Genomic DNA, 18042 nt, shown 5'->3' on the forward strand with positions numbered 1-18042 from the left:
CGGTACGTTAGTTACGTCGGTACGTACGGTACGGTTAGGTACGTCGGCGGACGGACGGTAGGGTAGGGGTGGTGGGTAGGGACGGGACGGGAGGGAGGGGGGGGGGGGAGGGGAGGGGAGGGGAGGGGACAAGTGAGGATTTCTTGTCTGAGGCATTACTGGGGAGCAGTTGAAGGCATGATCGCCTCGTCCGAATTCCACACTTTCCCCCTCCCCTCCTCTCCCACTTTTTCCCCTGGCGCCTTCTCTCTCTCTCTGTGCGTGTGTATGTCTGTGCAAGTGTGCCTGTCTGTATGGAGTTTAAGTGCCGCCCTCTCCCCTCCCCTCCCTCCTCTCTCCATTCCCATTCTCTACAATATGAACCAAAGACACCCGAGCACAATCATTTCCCCCCCTGTCGTAATTCAACATACCCCCTTTTCTCTCTTTCTCGCTAACATACAACATAATAACAGAAAAGCAACGACGCAGCACAGCGGGGGCATCATTCTTGAAAGAGGGACTGTGTGGTGTGTGATGGAGGTGGAGGAGCATAGCGAGCAAGCGAGAGCGCGCGAAACGCAGGAGAGAGAGAGAGAGAGAGAAAGAAGAGAAGTGATGTTTTTCATTTTTGTGTAGGTTTGTGCATCGCTCTTCGGGTCTACAATATTGCACAGGTGGGCATTGAATCAAGGTTACCCCCCACTGGTATAGCATACCCATCCACGCCCCCAACAGCACGCGACTAATGCATGTGTGGGGCTCATTGTTCCCTTCTCTCTTTCACTCTCTTTCTCTCATTGCCTTTCCGCTGTCTCTCTTCCATGCCCTCGTGGTCTCCGTCATACCCTCATGCGCGGGTGTGTGCCCGCCTTGACCGCTTCATTCTCATCCTTCCTCTGCCGTCTCCCTGCTGTCTCTCTCTCTGTTTCTTTCTCGCTGTCTGGTGCGAGCGTACACACACACATACACACACACACACATGTGCACACATGTACACTCCCCATCTGCTGCCCCTTTTCATCTCCCCACCCCTCCCTCTGTTGTTTTGCTTCATCCTTTTCTTTCCTCTCGCCGCACAGAGTTGGAGCGCCATTTGGCAGCTACTTACCACCCGCCCTCTCTCTTGCTTTTTTGAACGTTACTGTGGCGTACCCCCCCCCTGTTGCTGGTGCGCTGGCACCAAACTGCGCTCAACTTCACTCTACTGTGAACGAGCTATCTGCGTGTGCGTGCACGATCACATCCCTCTCCCCCGCCTTCCGCCCCGTCCTTTTTTCATGGAGCCCAATAAGGCGGCCAGTGGGCGCGGGAACTACGTGCGCCTCGGCAAGAACGCGGAGGTGATCTACAACGAGGCCGATGTAATTGGCCGCGGTCAGTTTGGCGTTGTCTACCGCGGTCTCATTCCCGCCTCCGGCACCGTCGTTGCCGTCAAGCTGCTGCAGAATGTCCCTATGGTGTTCACACCAACCTCGGAGCATGCCAGTCAGCACTCACACCATACCGACCGGCACGAAGGTAAGGGCAGCCATCCCGCCGCGGCGTCCTCCACGGCACCGTCTTCTTCCTCATTCGCCCCGCCAGCCAAGCCGAGGCTTCCGAGCTGCCCGTCAGAGCTGTCGATTCTGTACGACATGCGCGCCGACAACTGCCCTAACATCTTGCACGTCATTTCTACATGGAACAAGGTGCTCAAGTCCCCCCCACATGGTGAGGCAAGCAGCACGGTGGCCACCGCGACACCGCCTCCGTCGTCGTCTTCCTCTGGTGAGTGTCGCCCCTCTCGCATTTTTGTCATGGTGACAGAGTACTGCGAGGGCGGCGACCTGCAACAACTTATGAAGGCCCGTGGTGGTGCCCTGCCCGCCCACGTTGCTCGCTCTTTCACCTACCAGCTCTGTAACGCCTTACTGACATTGAAGCGGCGCCGCATCGTTCACCGCGATGTCAAGCCCGCAAATCTGCTGCTCACCTCGACGGACTGCGAGGTGGCGACGCTGAAACTGGCCGACTTTGGGATGGCCAAGGCTGCTCCGGCACCGGAGATGCGCAAGGCCGGTGCGGCCGGCGCCGGGAGTGGCAAAGGCGCCAGACAGGAGATGCGTAGCGCGGAGGACGAGCAGGCCGACGCTTTCTCCCCGCTGTTCCACTCGGAGATGGGGACACCGATGTATATGTCGCCGGAGCGGCTTTCCCTGCAGCCGTACGACTACAAAGCGGATGTGTACTCGGCTGGGATGGTACTACTAGAGATGATGCGTGGATTGTGTGTGCAGGTGAAGTGGGAGTCGCAGCTGCGGTCGGAGGTTCCGCGGACAATCTGGCGGGAGCTACGGCAGTATCCACCGGACCAAGTGCCTGCGTGGTTGGAGCTCGTACAATGCATGACCGCGGCGAACCCAGCTGAGCGGTACTCGGTGGAGGATGTGCTGCGGCACTCGTGGTTTCACGCGAAGGTGGGGCCGCCGTTGCCACTTCTGACGTTCCCGCTGCCAGAGGCGTCGGAGAGCCGCAGCTCCGAACAGCCGCTGCAGACTCGACTACAGGCGGCTGCAACGTCCGCCGCTGGTTGCGCCGGTGACGGCAACCTGTCGGCCACGCACGCAGATAAGGACTCCCTCGCTGCGGCATCTCTTGGCGCACGCGGGGCTGAGAGTGCCGTGACGGCTCCCGGGGGGTCACACCGTCACGCCGACCCAACTGTGGGTACCGGGGGGAAGGGCCGCTCGGCTCCTGAGCCATCGTTGTCGTCTTCGTCCTCTGGCGACGACAGCGATGCAGGTGAAGCTACATCACAGGCAGCCAATGTAGAAGGCTCATGCAAAAAGCACCGCAAGTCTCGCTCAGTAGTGCCTTCCAGGTGGACGGTGCTGGGTGTGTGCGCGGAAGTGGATGCCGTCCACAATGTCGCCCACGGCACCTACACTGGGGCACCGAAGCCGGCGCTCGGTGCCGTGGGCGGGTTGTCAGTAGCGACCGCCCTGTCAAGTGCGGCGATGGCCGAGGCGTTTTCACTTCCACCTGGGTGTGGTCCTCACATCATCACTAATGCCGTGCGCGCCTTCGTGGACGCGACTTACCTTTACGTACTCCAGGACGAGCTAAACGTGGTACGTGGTCTGACGCTGGTGTCGTACCTGATGGAACTGATGCAGAACGGCTACGCGGCATATTTGAAGTGTCTCGAGCACCTCGGCTGCAGCTGGCGCCACACGACAGTGATGAATAGCTGCAGTCTCGGCGGGCACCGGCTCGTGGTGCGCGAGGTAAGCGCGCTGTACGGCGTGTGGCGGCAGCTGATGACACGTCTGCACAACGCACAGGCCGCCTACACGGCGCGGCTTCCATCGCGGATTTTAGACAGCGCCGTGGCGTGGCGACGGCGGCTGCTGGGAGCGTCGGCCACTACCGGTGACGACGCAGCGTGCGGCGACGACGGCGGCGAGGGGGCCCCAGCGGCGGTGACCGTGGAGGAGCCGAGGGACGCGGACGTGAGCGACGCCTCGATGGCGTCGTTGGAGGGGGTCATGATGTCTGCATTTCCCTCTGCCACACCTATTTCCAATGTCGCGGCGGATGCAGAGGTGTCGACGGGGGTGGGGGTGCCACTGCTCGCTGCGCCTCCTGCGCCACCGATGGCAGAGAGGCTGCGCGTCTCCTCCGTCTGCGCTCGCGCAGAGCAGATCATCTTTGACAAGGCAGTGGAGTACGTTCAGTCGGAGGCGCTGTCTGTGCTGATGGACTCGGCACCGCCGCTACTGCCGCCGCCCCTAGCCGACGACTTGGATCCGACGGACTGCCTAGAGGAGGAGGAGGCGACGGTGCGGGCGCACCACAGTCGTATGATGCCATCCCCACCGCTGGCGTCGGAGCGCCCCACCACGGTGGCTGACCGCATCATTTCTCCCCACCGCGGCGTAGCGCTGTTGCGCGTGCTACTGCGGCGCGCGGTGCTGACGATCTCCGAGGTTGGCTTGGAGGCAGAGGGGCCTAGGCCGGCGTGCATGCCTCTCCCAGCGCTGTCGCCTCTACTTGCCCCTGCAACCGAGTCAGCGTCCTATCTGATGCCGCCACCGCCACTAAATTCCGTGTCGGCTACTGCAGCCAGCGCCAGCGCTGACGCGGCTTCCAACCTCGTTTTCGTCGTTCAAGTGCCTATTTTCGGGACCCTTGACCGGACGGATCTTCGGACGGTCGAAAATCTGCTTCACGCCGCGACGCGTGTGCTCAGCAGCGCGCATTCGTCGACGAGTTAGAACTCTTATTCCCAGCAAGGGAAGAAGATGGGAGGCGAGGCGAGGCGAGGGAGGGAGGGGGGAGGCGAGGGAGTGCACGGTGTTGGCCCTTCTCTACCCCCAATCCTAGTCGCGTTTTCCCTGTCTTTCTTTGTGTGCCCTTGGGTGTCTCTCATCGAAACAGCGTCATTGACGTCTTCTGACAGGGAGTGCGAGTGGGGGAGGAGAGAAAGTGGCGGGTGGCAGTGCACCAACGTGGTCGTCTCTCTCTCTCTCTCCTCACCCTTTTTTTCACTTCTTCTCCTGCTTGCCCTCTCCATCTGCCCGCCCAGCCACCCCTCTTCCTCCTCTGCGTTCAAGGGACACACCCCAGTACGCGTGCGTGCGTGTGTGCCCTTCATCTGTTTTCTCTCTCTTTAGCCTTGCGCTGCTGCTGCTGCTGAGTCGCCGTCTTTTTCGTTCCGCTCCTTTGCGGGGATGACGTCTCACTTTTGGCTCTCTGGTCTCCTCACCGCGTCTCTTTTCCGCTTCCAATTCTCCATTTTCTTCGCCCCCCCCTCCCCATTTGCTTTCCTTTTACTCGTCCTTTCGAGCTCGCTCGCTCTCACTCTTTCTCACTGTGTGTCTGTGCGCCTGTTTCTCTCTCTTGATGACTGCTGGCTGTGTTTCACAGGTGTGTGTGTAGGTGGGCGTGGGAGGGTGCCACGCCATTTCATGGCCCATTGCAGCCGTCACTGCCATTTCCACCCAGCGAAGAGGACACATACCCGCCATTTTCCTCCTCCTTTCTTTCTTTCGTGTTTGCACGTTGGTGCTTCTTAGAGTTCCCCCCCTCTCTCTCTCTCTGCTTCTCCTTCTCTGCCTTCCTTCGATTCAGTTCTTCGACAAAGCCACCGAAACCAAGGAGACGACGCACACACGGTGTGCGCATTCAGCTTGATAGGGAGATAGACTGAAACGGAGGAAGAGATCAAAGCCGTCAGCGGGGAAAGGGGAAGCCATGAAAGGAGAAAGAGAGAGAGAGGGACGCAGTCGCTCTCTCTCTCTCTCTGTACTGGCGGTGGCCTGTCGCCACGTACCCTACGCACACGCGTGCAACCACCTACATACCCCCCTCCTCTCTCCTATCTCCTCTCTCCTCTCTCCTCTCTCCTCGGCACTTGCACGTTAATACATGAGGGCATGGAGTCGCGCACACGTGTGGGCAGCTGGACAAGGCTGTGTGTGCGATCGATAGATCGCTTTTCTGCTGGCCATGGAGAGCCGCGTGCACTCTCATGTGTGTGTTCGTCCCGTCCCTGTCCTGCCTCTACCTCTGCCTAACCTCTTAACACACTCTTTTGCCTTTCCCCCTTCCTCATCTACCCTTCCTCTCTTCGTGTTTCGGCGTGTTTCCTCCTCAGGCGTTTGAGTACTCCCCTCTCCTCCCCCTCCCTCTTCACCTGGGCGTCTGATATTTTCCTCTCTTTCAGTTTTGGTCCCCAATTTGTCCCTCTTCGCCCGGATGTGCCCATTTTCATCTCTCAGCCTATCCATTGCTGCTTTAAAGCCGGATTCAGTGTCATAGCGCTATCACCGCTGACTGTGCGTATGGCTGTGTGTGGTTGGGTGCGTCTTGCCAACGACCTATTCGCATTCGCCGTGTCCGCGCTTCTCGGCACTCCTTTACTGTGCTCTCTCTGCTTTCCTTGGCCACGTCGCAAGCACCGCAGACCACCATAAACGAGTACATCCTTGTCGCGCACACATTGGGTGCTGAGTATCAGTCGGTGCTACACACCCCTGCGGGCTCGGATGACTGAGTCCCTCAACACCAATACAGAAGCGAAAGCAGCTGTATTTTCATAACAATCGTTCCCGCAGACGCGCACGGGAGAGTCTGATGGAGCCGCAAGAGGGAGGCCACAACAGCAGCGGCAGAGGGAGCAGGAATGCCGCTTCCATTTTGCATCCTCGCCATCGTCATCACCACACCCGACTGCTGGCCACAAGCAAGGTGACGCCACCGCCGCCGCGTACACGGTAGTGCCATCTCCAGAGTAGCCTTTCAGGTGGATTTCTGAGGAGCAGCGGCCGCGATGCAGCGCACAGCAGCTTGCGTGCGAGTTTTTCCGCGGCGAGCTGGATCCAGTAGACGAAGTACTTCGTATCCATTGCCAGCACTTATCTCTTCCGCGTTGCTGCCATCTACTCTCTCCTTGCGGACGTGCATCGCTATACCGCCTTAAGGGTTACCAGCGCGCAAGTCTCCGACGCCCTTGTCCAGGGCATTTGTGGTTGCCATTGAGAGATGCACCTCGAAGGAGGGAGGTGGTGGCAGGAGGTTCTCATGTAGGTTCATACCCCTCTCTCTCCGTACGCCTCTGCGTCTACACGGGGGCTCACTTTGGAGGGATTGAGAGGGAAGGTAGGCGGTGTGTGTTTGGCGGGTGCGAGCAGTCACGTGACGTCGTGGAAGAGTGGGACATGAGGAATAGTCTGGGCCATCATGTGACTCACTCCCGTCTCTCGTCTGTTTTGTTCCTCGTTGCTGCCATCGCTGCGTTCGACTCATTACTTCTGCGAGTCCTGCCTACTCCCCATCCCACCACCTCACACTGCTTTCCACATCCCGCCACCGCGCCACGTGCTCGCCCTCCGCCTCCTTGAATAGGCGTTCTACTCTTTTCTGCCCCCCCCCCCGCTCTCCCCTTCTCCGCTTTTTTGTCCCCTTCATGGGATCGAGCGCATCTCTGCTCCGCTCACCTGTGATGCAACACACATCACACACTCGCCTACTTTGATGGTGGTGGTGGTGGTGGTGCACGTTCGTGCTCCCCTGTGTGTGTGTGAATGCCTCTCTCTCTCTACCTCCACACGAGAGCAGCTCATATTCAGAGAGAAAAACAATAAAAGAAGCAGAACAGCCACACGTAAGCGCACCCTCAGCACGTAAGTGGCTGTCCAGTCACCTATCGACCCCCCGCTCACACACCAGAGAGCGCCTTTTCGCAGCTTTCTTGTGGTGTACGTGTCTGCCTGTGTGTTGTCTGAGCTTGTTTTTTTTTTGAATTTGTGCAGCCCGCTATACTTGATGGAGACACCCACACACACACCCACACCCACCCCCCCCCCCCCCCACACACACACACCTGTCTCCGTCCCATCCTTCTCTTGCGATCAGGATCTCCAAGCGAAGAAGAGTGATTCGTACTGCAAAACAACGCTAGTGGCAATCCGCTCTGCTACAGGAGTCCTTCTGGTGGTGCCGCCACGCCTCCGCTCTTACTCATACCAGTTCACATGTTGTCGACGAACGCGTCACGCTCGTGTAGTGGCGCATCGTCGCTGCAACACGTTACCGCTCCGGCTGGGATGACGAGCTCACCGTATCAGCACCACCAAAGCACCTGCCGTAGCAGCATCCCTGACGGGAACACGTCGCCGATATATCCACCTCTCATCCCAGAGCGAGAGGTGGCACTGCGAGCGAAGGGTCGACAGCTGCTCGACGAGCACCGACGTGAGGTAGCCGAGCACGGCTTGCCCTACACCGCAGAGGAGGTGACCATCCTGCAAGAGCGAGGAAGAGAGCTGCTGCGATCTGCACGGGAGGCTGCTGCTGCGAACGGAGGGCATCATGTACCGGCGCCGATGCTGAGCACTGCGGTACGCATTGCCACAGAGACGGCGCGCCTTTCCACATTGCATATTGGCACCCCCAACGAGGGTGTCGAAGGTGGCAGCCGCGGTGCCATGCCATCTGCTTCAGCACCTGTGCAGCTTCCACACACGAGCGCAGGCATTCCGTATCCGCCGACTGCCCAACGGGAAGCAGCTGTAGAGGGAGAGGCGCCGTCAGCGCTTGGCAAGTCAGTTTCGATGGATGGGACAGCAGTACCGTCATCTTCTGTGCCCTCGCAGCTGCAGGACCTCCTCACAGAGGTGCAGCGCCTTCAGTGCGTCGTCTCGGAGCAGCAAGCACAGCTTCACGCGCAGCAGTCGTCTGCGTGCGTAACAGGAGAGGAGCGGCTCACCAAGAGTCAGGTGGATACTTTGAGGCAAGCGTTAATTCAACAGTTTAACGAGCACATGGCTCAATGTGAGCAGGCGAATCAGGCATATTGGACGCAGGCCACCAGCCAGCATCAGCACGAGGTCTCCGTCTTGCAGCAGGAGTGCGCAGCGTACAAGCACCGTGTTGCGAAGGCCGAGGCTGCTGCACAAGCTCAGCAGCTGCAACGGGATGCGGAGGATGAAGCGAATGCCAGTGCTGCTACTGCCCTTCGACTCGATATGAACCGCCTCGAAGTGGAACTGCGGCTTGCACGCCAGCAAAGGGCTGAGTCAGAGGTTTCCAGAGACGTTGCAGAGGCTGAGGCTGCCGCTCTCGGCGAAACTGTGAAAGTTCAGCGTGGCAGGCTGATCGAACTCGAGGAGCAGCTTTCTTACGCAAAAGCACAGCTTCAGGCTGCCCGAGCGGAGGCTGAGGATATCGTCCACACCAGCAAGAGCGATTTGAATACGGCTCGCCTCGAGATTGTGCACCTTCAGGCAGAGCTGGAGGCTGCAAATGCGGAGCTGCTCCGTGCCAACGCTGAGCTGCAGGCTGCCCGTGAGACTGCGGGTGCTGCGCCGCCCGCGCCCGGGGACGCAAACCCGTTTGCTGACACCGAGGACCCGTTCGGTGGTCCACTGTGCGCCGCTGCACCGGCTGCGGACGATGGCAGGCTGGATGCTGCCCTCCAGCGGATCGCGGAGCTGGAGGCTGCAAATGCGGAGCTGCTCCGCGCCAACGCTGAGCTGCAGGCTGCCCGTGAGACTGCTACTACAGCTCAGAAAGCTAGCGAGGGCGATCTGGAAGCAGTGCGCCAGTGTGTGACTGACCTTGAGGATGCACTTGCCGGTGCTGAGGGGAAACTTGAGCGACTGCAGGAGGATGTGGTGGAGAAGTCGCGTCTTATTCAAGCTTTTCGGGCTGGGGAGGCCGCTTTAGGCTCCTTACGAGTGGATACAATGCACAGCAGTAGCGACAGCGGGTGGATTCTTCCTAAGTATTCGGAGGGTGCGCACAACGGATTGGAGGAGGCTGTGAGCGGCAACTGGTTGGAGACCGTGCGCGCCCTACGTACGCACGTGGCGGACCTGACGCATGAGCTGGAAGAGATGAGGCGTCAGCAGCAGGGGGCGTTGGTGTCTACCATGGTGCCTGGGATGGAAGCGCTGGGTCGGCAATATGCTGAGGTTGAGCATCGGCTTGCTCTTGCCGAGGAGGAGAAATCAGCGCTAGAGGACGAAGTGCAGCGACTGCGCGGCCAGGCGCTGGCTGTGTCGAGTGGATGGAATCCGGAGGACGACGGGAAGGGGGCAAGGAGCGCTGAACAGACGTCGCGTCTCCTTGACAGTACTGCTCGCCCGGCAGCTATGTCGACCGCCTCGGCGAGTTTCGTGAATCCTTTCTACTCGTCCTCCGACAACGACGAGGTGGCAGAAGGGACGCCGTTCTCGGCTGTACCACTGCCTCCCGCGAGCACATCGATGACACTTCTGCGTTCGTTGGTGTACCCCAGCGTCAGCACAGCCTTCACCGCAAAGGAGAGCGTGGCAAGGGCCACCCTTGGTGGCATTCAGCAACCCGTCCTAGTCGCCGAGATGTCGGCAGCGGCGGAGGCGGAGATGGGGGTGGAACGTGATGAGAGCAGCGGTAACACTCCGCACCCTCTGGCGCCCTTTCACATGGGTAGCGGTGACCAGGCTGCACCGGGAGACACGTTGGGCCTGGACCCCGGCCCTCACGAAGACGGCGGCGCCGAGCGTATCTTTGGCGTTGGGGCAGAGGATGTAGAGGGTCGGCGAGGTGCATCGCCTTGCACCCTGTTGCTCGCCACCGACGAGGAGTCTGAAACACATGGGGCTGCGTCAGCTGGCAGGGATGAGGATGTTGACTTCAACGACGCTCACCGCTTCTCACGCGACATCCTCGACGGTGACGAGGAGGACGACAACACGGATGAGTGTGACGCTTCGGTTATCACACGCGTTGCAGCTCCGGGTGTGCGGCAGGCATTCCACAATGTCGACATGGAAGGCAAGGTGGATGACAGTGGCGCCGCGATGCAGAGGCTGGGCCGGGAGTACGCTGATGCGCAGCACCGTCTATACCGCTCTGAGGATGCTCGGCAGGGCCTTGAGGCAGAGGTGGTGGAACTGCGGGGGATCGTGGTGGAGCTGCAGGCAGAGCTGGCTCGCCAGCCCCGGCAAACGTCGGTTGCGGCACGCACGGACGGCGGCGTTGGCGACGAAGCAGAGACGCGCACTATTACAACCTCCTTAGCCTCTTCGGTGCCAACGGCAGTGCGGGAGCGACTCAACATGCAAGGAAGTCGCGACAAGAGCGCGTCTTCGTCCACGACTTCCTCATCACGCTCTGGTGGCGATGCTGCAGAGAGCGGCAGTCTCGGCTCTGCTTACCTCAGTGATCACGACGTGTCCGTGACAACAGCAGCAGCGCCAACTCACGAAAATGATCCCGGTAGGTTTCAGTCCCCCTTTGCAACCGCCGCGTCAGAGGACACCGTTGCTCTGTACGCGCGCATCGCGGAGCTGGAGGATCAGCTGAAGGAAGCAGATGCTCAGCACGAGGAAGAGCTACAGGCTCTCGCCGAGGCCGCGGCTGACCGCATTGCAGCAATGGAGCAGCAGTACGCTGCCGACTTCGAGGTGGCTCACAAAGCTGCGGCAACGGCAGAGGAGGAGCGTCAGGGCGAGCAGGAGACCGCCGCGTCACTGATGGCGCGAGTGACGCAGCTCACAGAAGCCCTAGCAGAAGCCCAGGCTACTCATGCAACGGAGTCGCAGGCTTTGCGAGGGAAGGATGAGGACTTGTTGAGGCAGCGTCCCCGCAACCAGGAGGACTCCTTCGAGGTAGTTGCCCGCCAGCTGGATCAGCGGCATCAGGATAATCTGCGCGCTCTCGCCTCTTCTGGGGAGACAGGCGGTGATGGTGCCACTGGCAAGGAAGGAGTGGCGGAGTCGTCGCTGTTGCCACAGGAAAAAGCGCAGTACTGGGAGGCTCAACATGCTGCGCTCCTTAAGCGCTTTGATCAACTGCAGTACGAGTACAACTCATTCGCGCAGGACATCAGTGCACTGCAGTGCCGCCTCTGCGAACAGGAGGCAATGCGGCAGGAGCAGAGCAAGGCGGTGCGTGACGCAGCCGCTCAGCAGCTCACCACGCTTCACCGGCGCCTAGAAGAGATGAACACAGTTGTCAATGCAGCGCAGGCCGACGCGCAGGCTCACTCCGATAAACTCCGCGACGTCACGGCTCGTCACTCCGAGACGGAAGCTGCGTTTCACGCTGAGGTGAATAACTTGCGTTCACAAGTGCAGTCTGCACGTGATGAACTTGCGTGCGCTAACCACCTCAACGAAGAGCTATCGGAACTGCTGCAGCAGGGGGCCTCCAGCGTCGAGACGGCGCTGCGGGAGCGTGACGCGCAGAGCGCTATGTTGGAGCGACAGGTGCAGCAGCTGAAGCTGCAGCTTGCCGCGGCAGGCGACCGATTTGCGGACCAGGAGGCAGCGCTACAGGAGAAGCGGGCCAATGAGGATGCACTGCAGCAGCGTCTGGTCGAACTGGAGGAGGAGAAGCGTGTTGTAAAAACTCAGCTGCTAGAGGCCCAGCGCAGTGCCGAGGAGCACGAGCGGGTGGCGATGAACGCGGCAGACAGAGCTGCCCGAGACGCCGAACAAGTGCGCGTCGCTGCGCAGCAGGCCATGACCCAGCAGCACGCAGCTCACACGCAGGAGGTTGCCGCCCTGCACTGCGAGCTGGACGAGCTACGTAACGAGCTTGAGGTAGCACAGACTGTTGCGGCGACAGTGCCGCTGGAGGCGCAGCGACAGCAGCGCGACCTCAGCACGGTGCGTGACCGCTTGGCCGAGGCGCTGCGCTGTCAACAGGATCTCCAGGAGCAGCTGAAGAGAAGTCACGGGGAGGTGGAGCGGCAGCGGTTGCTTCTCATGTATGGCGGCAGCGGCAACCGGCCCAATGGAGGCGATGCCGGTGCATTCGAGGGCAGCGCACTACAAGGCGGTGGCACCGCCGCAGATGCGCGCCTGAACGCTCTCCTCCACCGAAGCGAGGAGCTCGAGGAGAAGCTGCGTGAAGCCACGGCACAGCGGGATGGGTTGCAGCAGGAGAGGGATCGCTTCTCGATGCAGGTGAAGAGTGCTGCGCGCGTGGCGGAGGTGAAGGAGCAGGCAACGCGGCGGCTGGAGGCAGAACTACGCAGCGCACGTTTGCAACTCACCACCATCCGAGACGATCTTGCCCAGCGTGTGCAGTCGAACCATGTGCTGCAGTTGGAGATGGAGCACCTGCAGGAGCGCCTCGCGGTTATGACGCAGGCTTATGAGGAGCTGCAGGGCCGTTACACAGTGATCATGTCCCAGTCCGTCAATCAGGAGCACGCCAACGCGCTGCTAATGGCCAAGGCTGTGACAATCCCGCGCGCGCTGCAGGAGTACTTGGAGGAGGTGTTCTCCGCGTACCGCACGGTGTTGCAAGCGGCAAGCAGGGACCGTCGCTACATCTTCGACCGCTGTGACCTCATCGAGAAGGCCGCCAGTGAGGCCATGGCAGAGGCGGAGGCGCAGAGCCACGCCTACGAAGCCGCTATCGCCGACGCGCAGGAGGAGCAGCAGCAGATGAAGGAGATCATCGAAAGTCTCCAGCAGACCTCGCAGAAGGCGGAGGAGGCGAAGAACGCCGCCGTGGCGGACGCTGCTGCTGCACGAGACGAGCTGGAGGCAGCCCAGCGTCAAGCCCGTGAGGACATCTTCAACGCGCAGCGTGACCTTCAGGTGGTCGAGCTGCAGCACGCCGACACGCTGCACTCGCTTTCTCTTCTCCAGGACGAGGTGGCAAACACAACTTCCCTCATCAAGATCCAGAAGAGCAAGTACGAGCAGCGAGAGGAGGAGCTGATGAAGGAGGTGACACTCCTGCAGGCAGAGGTTGAGACGCGCAAGTCCACGGCGAGGCAGCTGCAGCAAGCCAAGGACGAGAGTCACACGGAGCTGCAGGACATGGTCGATAGGGCGGTACAGGCGCGGGATCGAGCGGTGCACGAGGCGCAAGCGCTGCAAGCGCAGCTGGCGCGTGTGCTGCCACGACTAGCGCAGCTCGAGGACGAGCAGGCGCAGCGCACGGCCGACCTCATGGACACGGCGCAGGAGCTGTCTGCACTCCACAAGAAGACAACCTCCACCGAGAGTGTGTCGCGCAAGCACATCGAGGAGCTTAACGAAACTCTTCAAGAGCTCCTCGAGGCTCACGCAGCGCTGCAGCGCACCCACACCTCTACCGAGGCCACGGCAGAGAGACTCAAATCTAAGCTTGCCAATGTGACCGAGGAGCTAGAGCGCACGGCTGCAAAGGCTACCCAGCAGGCGGAAGAGCTGGCGACTGTGAAGGCGCGCCTGCACGACGTGGAGCTGCACACAAGCCGCGTGATAGAAGACGACCAGACGCGGCTGAGAGACAACGAGCGTCATTTGCAGGGACTGGGGCAGCGCAACACAGCGCTGCAGCAGGAGTGCACGACACTGCAGGAGTCCCTGCAGTCCCTCCGCATTGAGCATGAAAACACTGTTGATGCCCTGCATCGCAAGTCGGAGGCGATTGCGGCACAGGAGAAGCATGTGAATCACCAGCTCCGACTTTTACGTGACCGCATTGAGACGCTAGAAGCGGAGAGGACGGAGCTGATGTCATCGGAGCAGTCGGTCACGGCTTCCCGTGACGCGTGCCAGAGGGAGATACTTTCCCTCGAGCATCAGGTGGAGCATCTGCAGCACCACCTGCGCGCCTCCAATGGACACAACGAGCGACTGAACCAGGAGATAGTCCAGCTCAAGACGGACCATGCGGCGGAGGCGGACCGGCTGCGGGAGGCCATCACAGACGCGCAGAAGGATGTTACCAAGTGTCGCCAGCTCCTCGCCAAGGCGGAGGTGCACCAGATGGAGCAGGATAGCACCTACCACAGCCTCTCTACGGAGGTACGCGTCGTCCGCGAAGAGCTCAAAGCCGCACGTGCGCAGGCGGAGAGGGCCACGCAACAGTGCCAAAAGGCGAAGACTGAGCAGGAGGAGACGGTGACGCTGTTGCAGTCTCAGATCGCGCAGCTCTGCGAAGAGCTTTGTGATAAGCAGGAGCGGCTGCGGATGCTAGAGAACACGTCTGCGCATCAGCAAGATACTCTCAACAGGCTGCGGCAGGGCATTGCGGAGGCGGAGGAGACCCTCAAGCAAGCGCGTCAGGAGCTGCTCAATCAGCAAGAGGCTGCTGCTGCGGCGAAGGAGCATCACCGTCGCGACCGGTATGAGCTGCAGATGAAGCTGAATGACGCTGAAGACGCAGTGGCGGAGATGAAGCGCAGCCAGGAGCAGTATCGTCAGCGCATGACGAGCAAGGTGGAGCTGTACGAAGTGGCGGAGGAGGCACTGCGGGGCGAAGTGACTGACTTGCGTGCCGACGTCGCTCGGTTGGAGGAGGCGCTGACCGCGACGACGCACGGCAAGGCAGCCGCAGAGACGCACCAGTCACGGCAGGCGCAGTCCATCAAGGCCGCCGAGTCAGAGTTGAATTCGCTGCGCACGCAGGCGGCGCACGACATTGCAGAGATTACGACTCTTAAGTTGCAGCTGCAGCAGCGCACAGCCGAGTTGGAGCGGTGCCGGCGCGAGGCTGCGGCTCAGCTGGCAGGCGAGAGGCTTCGCTGGGAGACGGAACACGCGACAGCCTGCGACGCTCTGGAGGAGGCTCTGCGGCAAGAACAGCGGGGCATCAAGGATGCGCGTGAAGCACGCGAGCGCGCCTTGGCATCACTAGAGTGCAAGCAGAAGGATCTCGTAGTGATGGAGGGTGAGTGTCGTGCGTTGCGCGCACAGGCTCGTCAGCTGCAGCGTCACCTCGACACAGCGCAGTACCAGCTCACCTCGCTGGAGGGGATGGCCAAGGACACGGCTGCCGATCTGGGCATGACCCCAGAGGACCTGGTCAGCGGCGAGGGGGGCACCCTGGTGGATGTGGCGGCGCACCCGCACGAAACTTCTGTCGACTCAACCGAGAGTGGCGCAAGGGCCGCTGTAGCCACTGCCGCGGCTTCCGGTGCTGCGGTGCAGTCTGTCATGGACGAACTGCAGCGTCGGCTTAGCATCTTCACGTTTGCGGCTAACACCCTCGACTCGGAGGATGAGCAACTGGTTGACCTGCGAAAGGCGCTGGTGCAGCAGGAGGACGCGGTGCAGCTCTTGGTAGAGGTTTGTGCTGGAGGGAGCATGAGTGCGGCGAGCGGTGCCACCCCTCTGCGGGCAGGCATGGCAGGAGCCAGTGACGTCACGCCTGGCTTGAACACTACTCCCACCCCACGCGGTCCAAGGGCAGCCGCCTCGTCTGGTGCCAACATTAGCGGAGCGGGCGCTTCGGCTGTGCCGCCTCGTGCCGCGCTCACGGCGGCACAGCAAGTGTGTGTGCAGCATATTGGTCAAGCCAGTTCGACTTATGCGCACCGCGTCGAGGACCATCTGCGTACGGCGCAGGAGATGCTGCGCTCTGTGATGATGGCTATTGGCTCGCACGAGATAGCGTCGCCGCTAGCCAGTCGCCCTACCACGGTGGCGTTGTCGTCTAGGCATAAGCTGCAGGTGGCAGCGACGGCGGCCGAGCTACATCGCCTCACTGCTACCCTCACCCGGGCGGTTGAGCGGACGCTGGATTTCGTAGTGCAGGGTTCCAGTGACCCAGCTACAGCAGAGCATTCGTCGACGCATTCGTTCAGTGGCGGCATCCTCCAAGAAGAGCTGCAGGAGCTGCGATGCCTCTTCTCCGAGGCGGAGCAGTACGTCTTGCTACCATTCAACGAGCTTCTCTGCGTCGCTGATTCGGCTGGAATGAGGGCCGCCGCAGCCACGGCGGCAGGTGAGGAGAAAGGGATAGGCGGGGAGCTGGCACCGAAACCCTCCTTGTATACGAAGCGGCCGCCGCTAGTGAAGCTTCCAGGCCCCCGTACCGCATTGGTTGCTACCGCGCCCGCGCCACTGCGACCATCGTCGTTCACGACTCGCGCCTCCGGTGCGGGCTGCACGCAGGAAATGACGATCACCGCACTTTCGCCAATTGCCCGTGACGAGGGGGCGAGTGCGTGGCTCTGATTGCTCCCCTCCTCCATGCGTGCCAGTGAGGGTGCTGCAGGTCTCTCTCTCTGTGCCCCCCCCACCCCCACCCCCCTCCCGCGCATCGGGAGCACATTTGTCCACCTTTTCTTCGCCCGCCCCCCTCCCCTCCCCTCCCCTTCCCACATACGTCTTTCAGGCATAAGGTGGTGCTCCCCTCTTTGAGACCTCATTCGCCTTCCCCCTGATGGCGGGCAGGACCCCCCTCCCCTCCCTGTGCTTGGTATCCCAGGGCCCAGTATACCCCCGCGCCCTCTGTGTGAGGAGGGCCCAGCAGTCCCACGTTACCCCTGCCAATGCCAGACCACCTCTGGCGGTGACAGGCTCTGAGCGGCACTGCGGGCGTTGGTGCCATCCGTGTGGTGCGCAGGGTGTCTGCATGACTCGGGCGTGCTGTACCCGGCTCTCGCTGCCTGCTGGTGCGGGGGGCCTGGGCCGCGCTGGGGGGCGTGGCGGGTGGCGGCCGGCGCGACGGGGGCTGCTGTGGGGCTGTCTGTGATGTGTGTGTGTGTGGGGGGGGTTTGGGGCGGGGGCTGTGCTCAGATGGCTGAGCCGGTGCCCTGCTGCTACGCGCGTGTCTGCGGCGGCGTTGCACGACGCGGTGGGCCTGTGGCAGGCCGTGGGCGGGGTGGGGATCCACTCGTGTGTTGTGTGGCGGAGAGCGGACACGTGGGAGGTATGAACATCGTCCTGATATTGTGGCCGTCGCTATGCGTTGGCTGCCCCCCACCCTCTTTCCCGCATTCATCCATTTGTCTCATCTTGTGGGTGTTGTGGAGGGTAATGAGGATAACATACGTGTTGTGTCATGTCATATGTGTGTGTGTGTGTGTTGCGTATTGGGCTTCTTTTTTCTTTTCCGAGGAGGAGGGCTTTCCTTCTCCACTTTCATCCAAGCTGCATTTTTGCACCTTTCTCAGCTTCGCCGTGCGCGTGTGATGGTCTGCAGGTATTGGTGTGCGTGTGTGTCTGAGTGCCCACTGTTTCGCAATTCCTCTTTCTGTTTCACTTTTTATCCCCACCTTTGCCGCTGTCCCCGTGTGCTACGAGGGCAGCTTTTATCGCCTCTCTCACTCTTTCATGTGTGCGTGCGTGTGTGCGTTCTGTCGCTGCCGTTGTGCGACTCCTCGACCGCCAACGGCTTCTTCAACATTTTCTCCCTCTTCTTTCTTTTGCTCTGAGGTCCTTCAGGCTTCTCTCTCTCTCTGTGCTGATCCGCCCACCGCGAGAGCGTGTGCTGCCGGGCTGTGGTTCTCATGCGTTTATATATGTGTGTATTTTGTTCAATGCGTGGCACGGGGGCGAGAGGCCTGCATGGACGTATGCGTCTGGTGGTGGTGACTGCATTGACTGCCGCACAGCCTTTCCCATACCGGACCATGTGTACGTCTAGGCTGTGTGGCGGCGTGTGCAGCTAAAGGCTCATGACCGATTTCTAGCAATCGAGGTTCTCTCAGAGAGGCTACGCGACAGGCATGCATTGATGTTGGCGCCGTCTTTACCACGGTGGGCCGGGCGAGACACGACGACGAGTGTCTCGCGAGGGTGCTGGTTTAATTTATCTGACTTCCTGATGCACTGTGATGGTGTCTTGGCTCGTCGT

General features: G+C 60.9%; 2 protein-coding genes across 2 annotated transcripts, besides 1 other annotated feature; both read left to right on the forward strand.

Annotated features, from left to right (window-relative positions):
- Positions 1–1259: 1259 nt before the first annotated feature.
- On the forward strand, positions 1260–4238 carry LPMP_210890 (protein kinase, putative; the record flags this gene model as incomplete). The annotated part of the gene is made up of 1 exon (XM_010700574.1): positions 1260–4238. The coding sequence occupies one exon, from the start codon at positions 1260–1262 to the stop codon at positions 4236–4238; it is 2979 nt and encodes a 992-aa protein (XP_010698876.1).
- A 3261-nt stretch (positions 4239–7499) lies between these two features.
- LPMP_210900 (hypothetical protein) lies at positions 7500–16418 on the forward strand (the record flags this gene model as incomplete). Its single annotated transcript, XM_010700575.1, has 1 exon — positions 7500–16418. One exon carries the CDS (start codon positions 7500–7502, stop codon positions 16416–16418), a length of 8919 nt encoding a protein of 2972 aa, XP_010698877.1.
- Positions 16419–16619: 201 nt separating this feature from the next.
- Positions 16620–17059: a repeat region.
- Positions 17060–18042: the final 983 nt, after the last annotated feature.

Source organism: Leishmania panamensis (assembly GCF_000755165.1).
Source record: "Leishmania panamensis strain MHOM/PA/94/PSC-1 chromosome 21 sequence".
Classification (NCBI taxonomy): Eukaryota; Euglenozoa; class Kinetoplastea; order Trypanosomatida; family Trypanosomatidae; genus Leishmania; species Leishmania panamensis.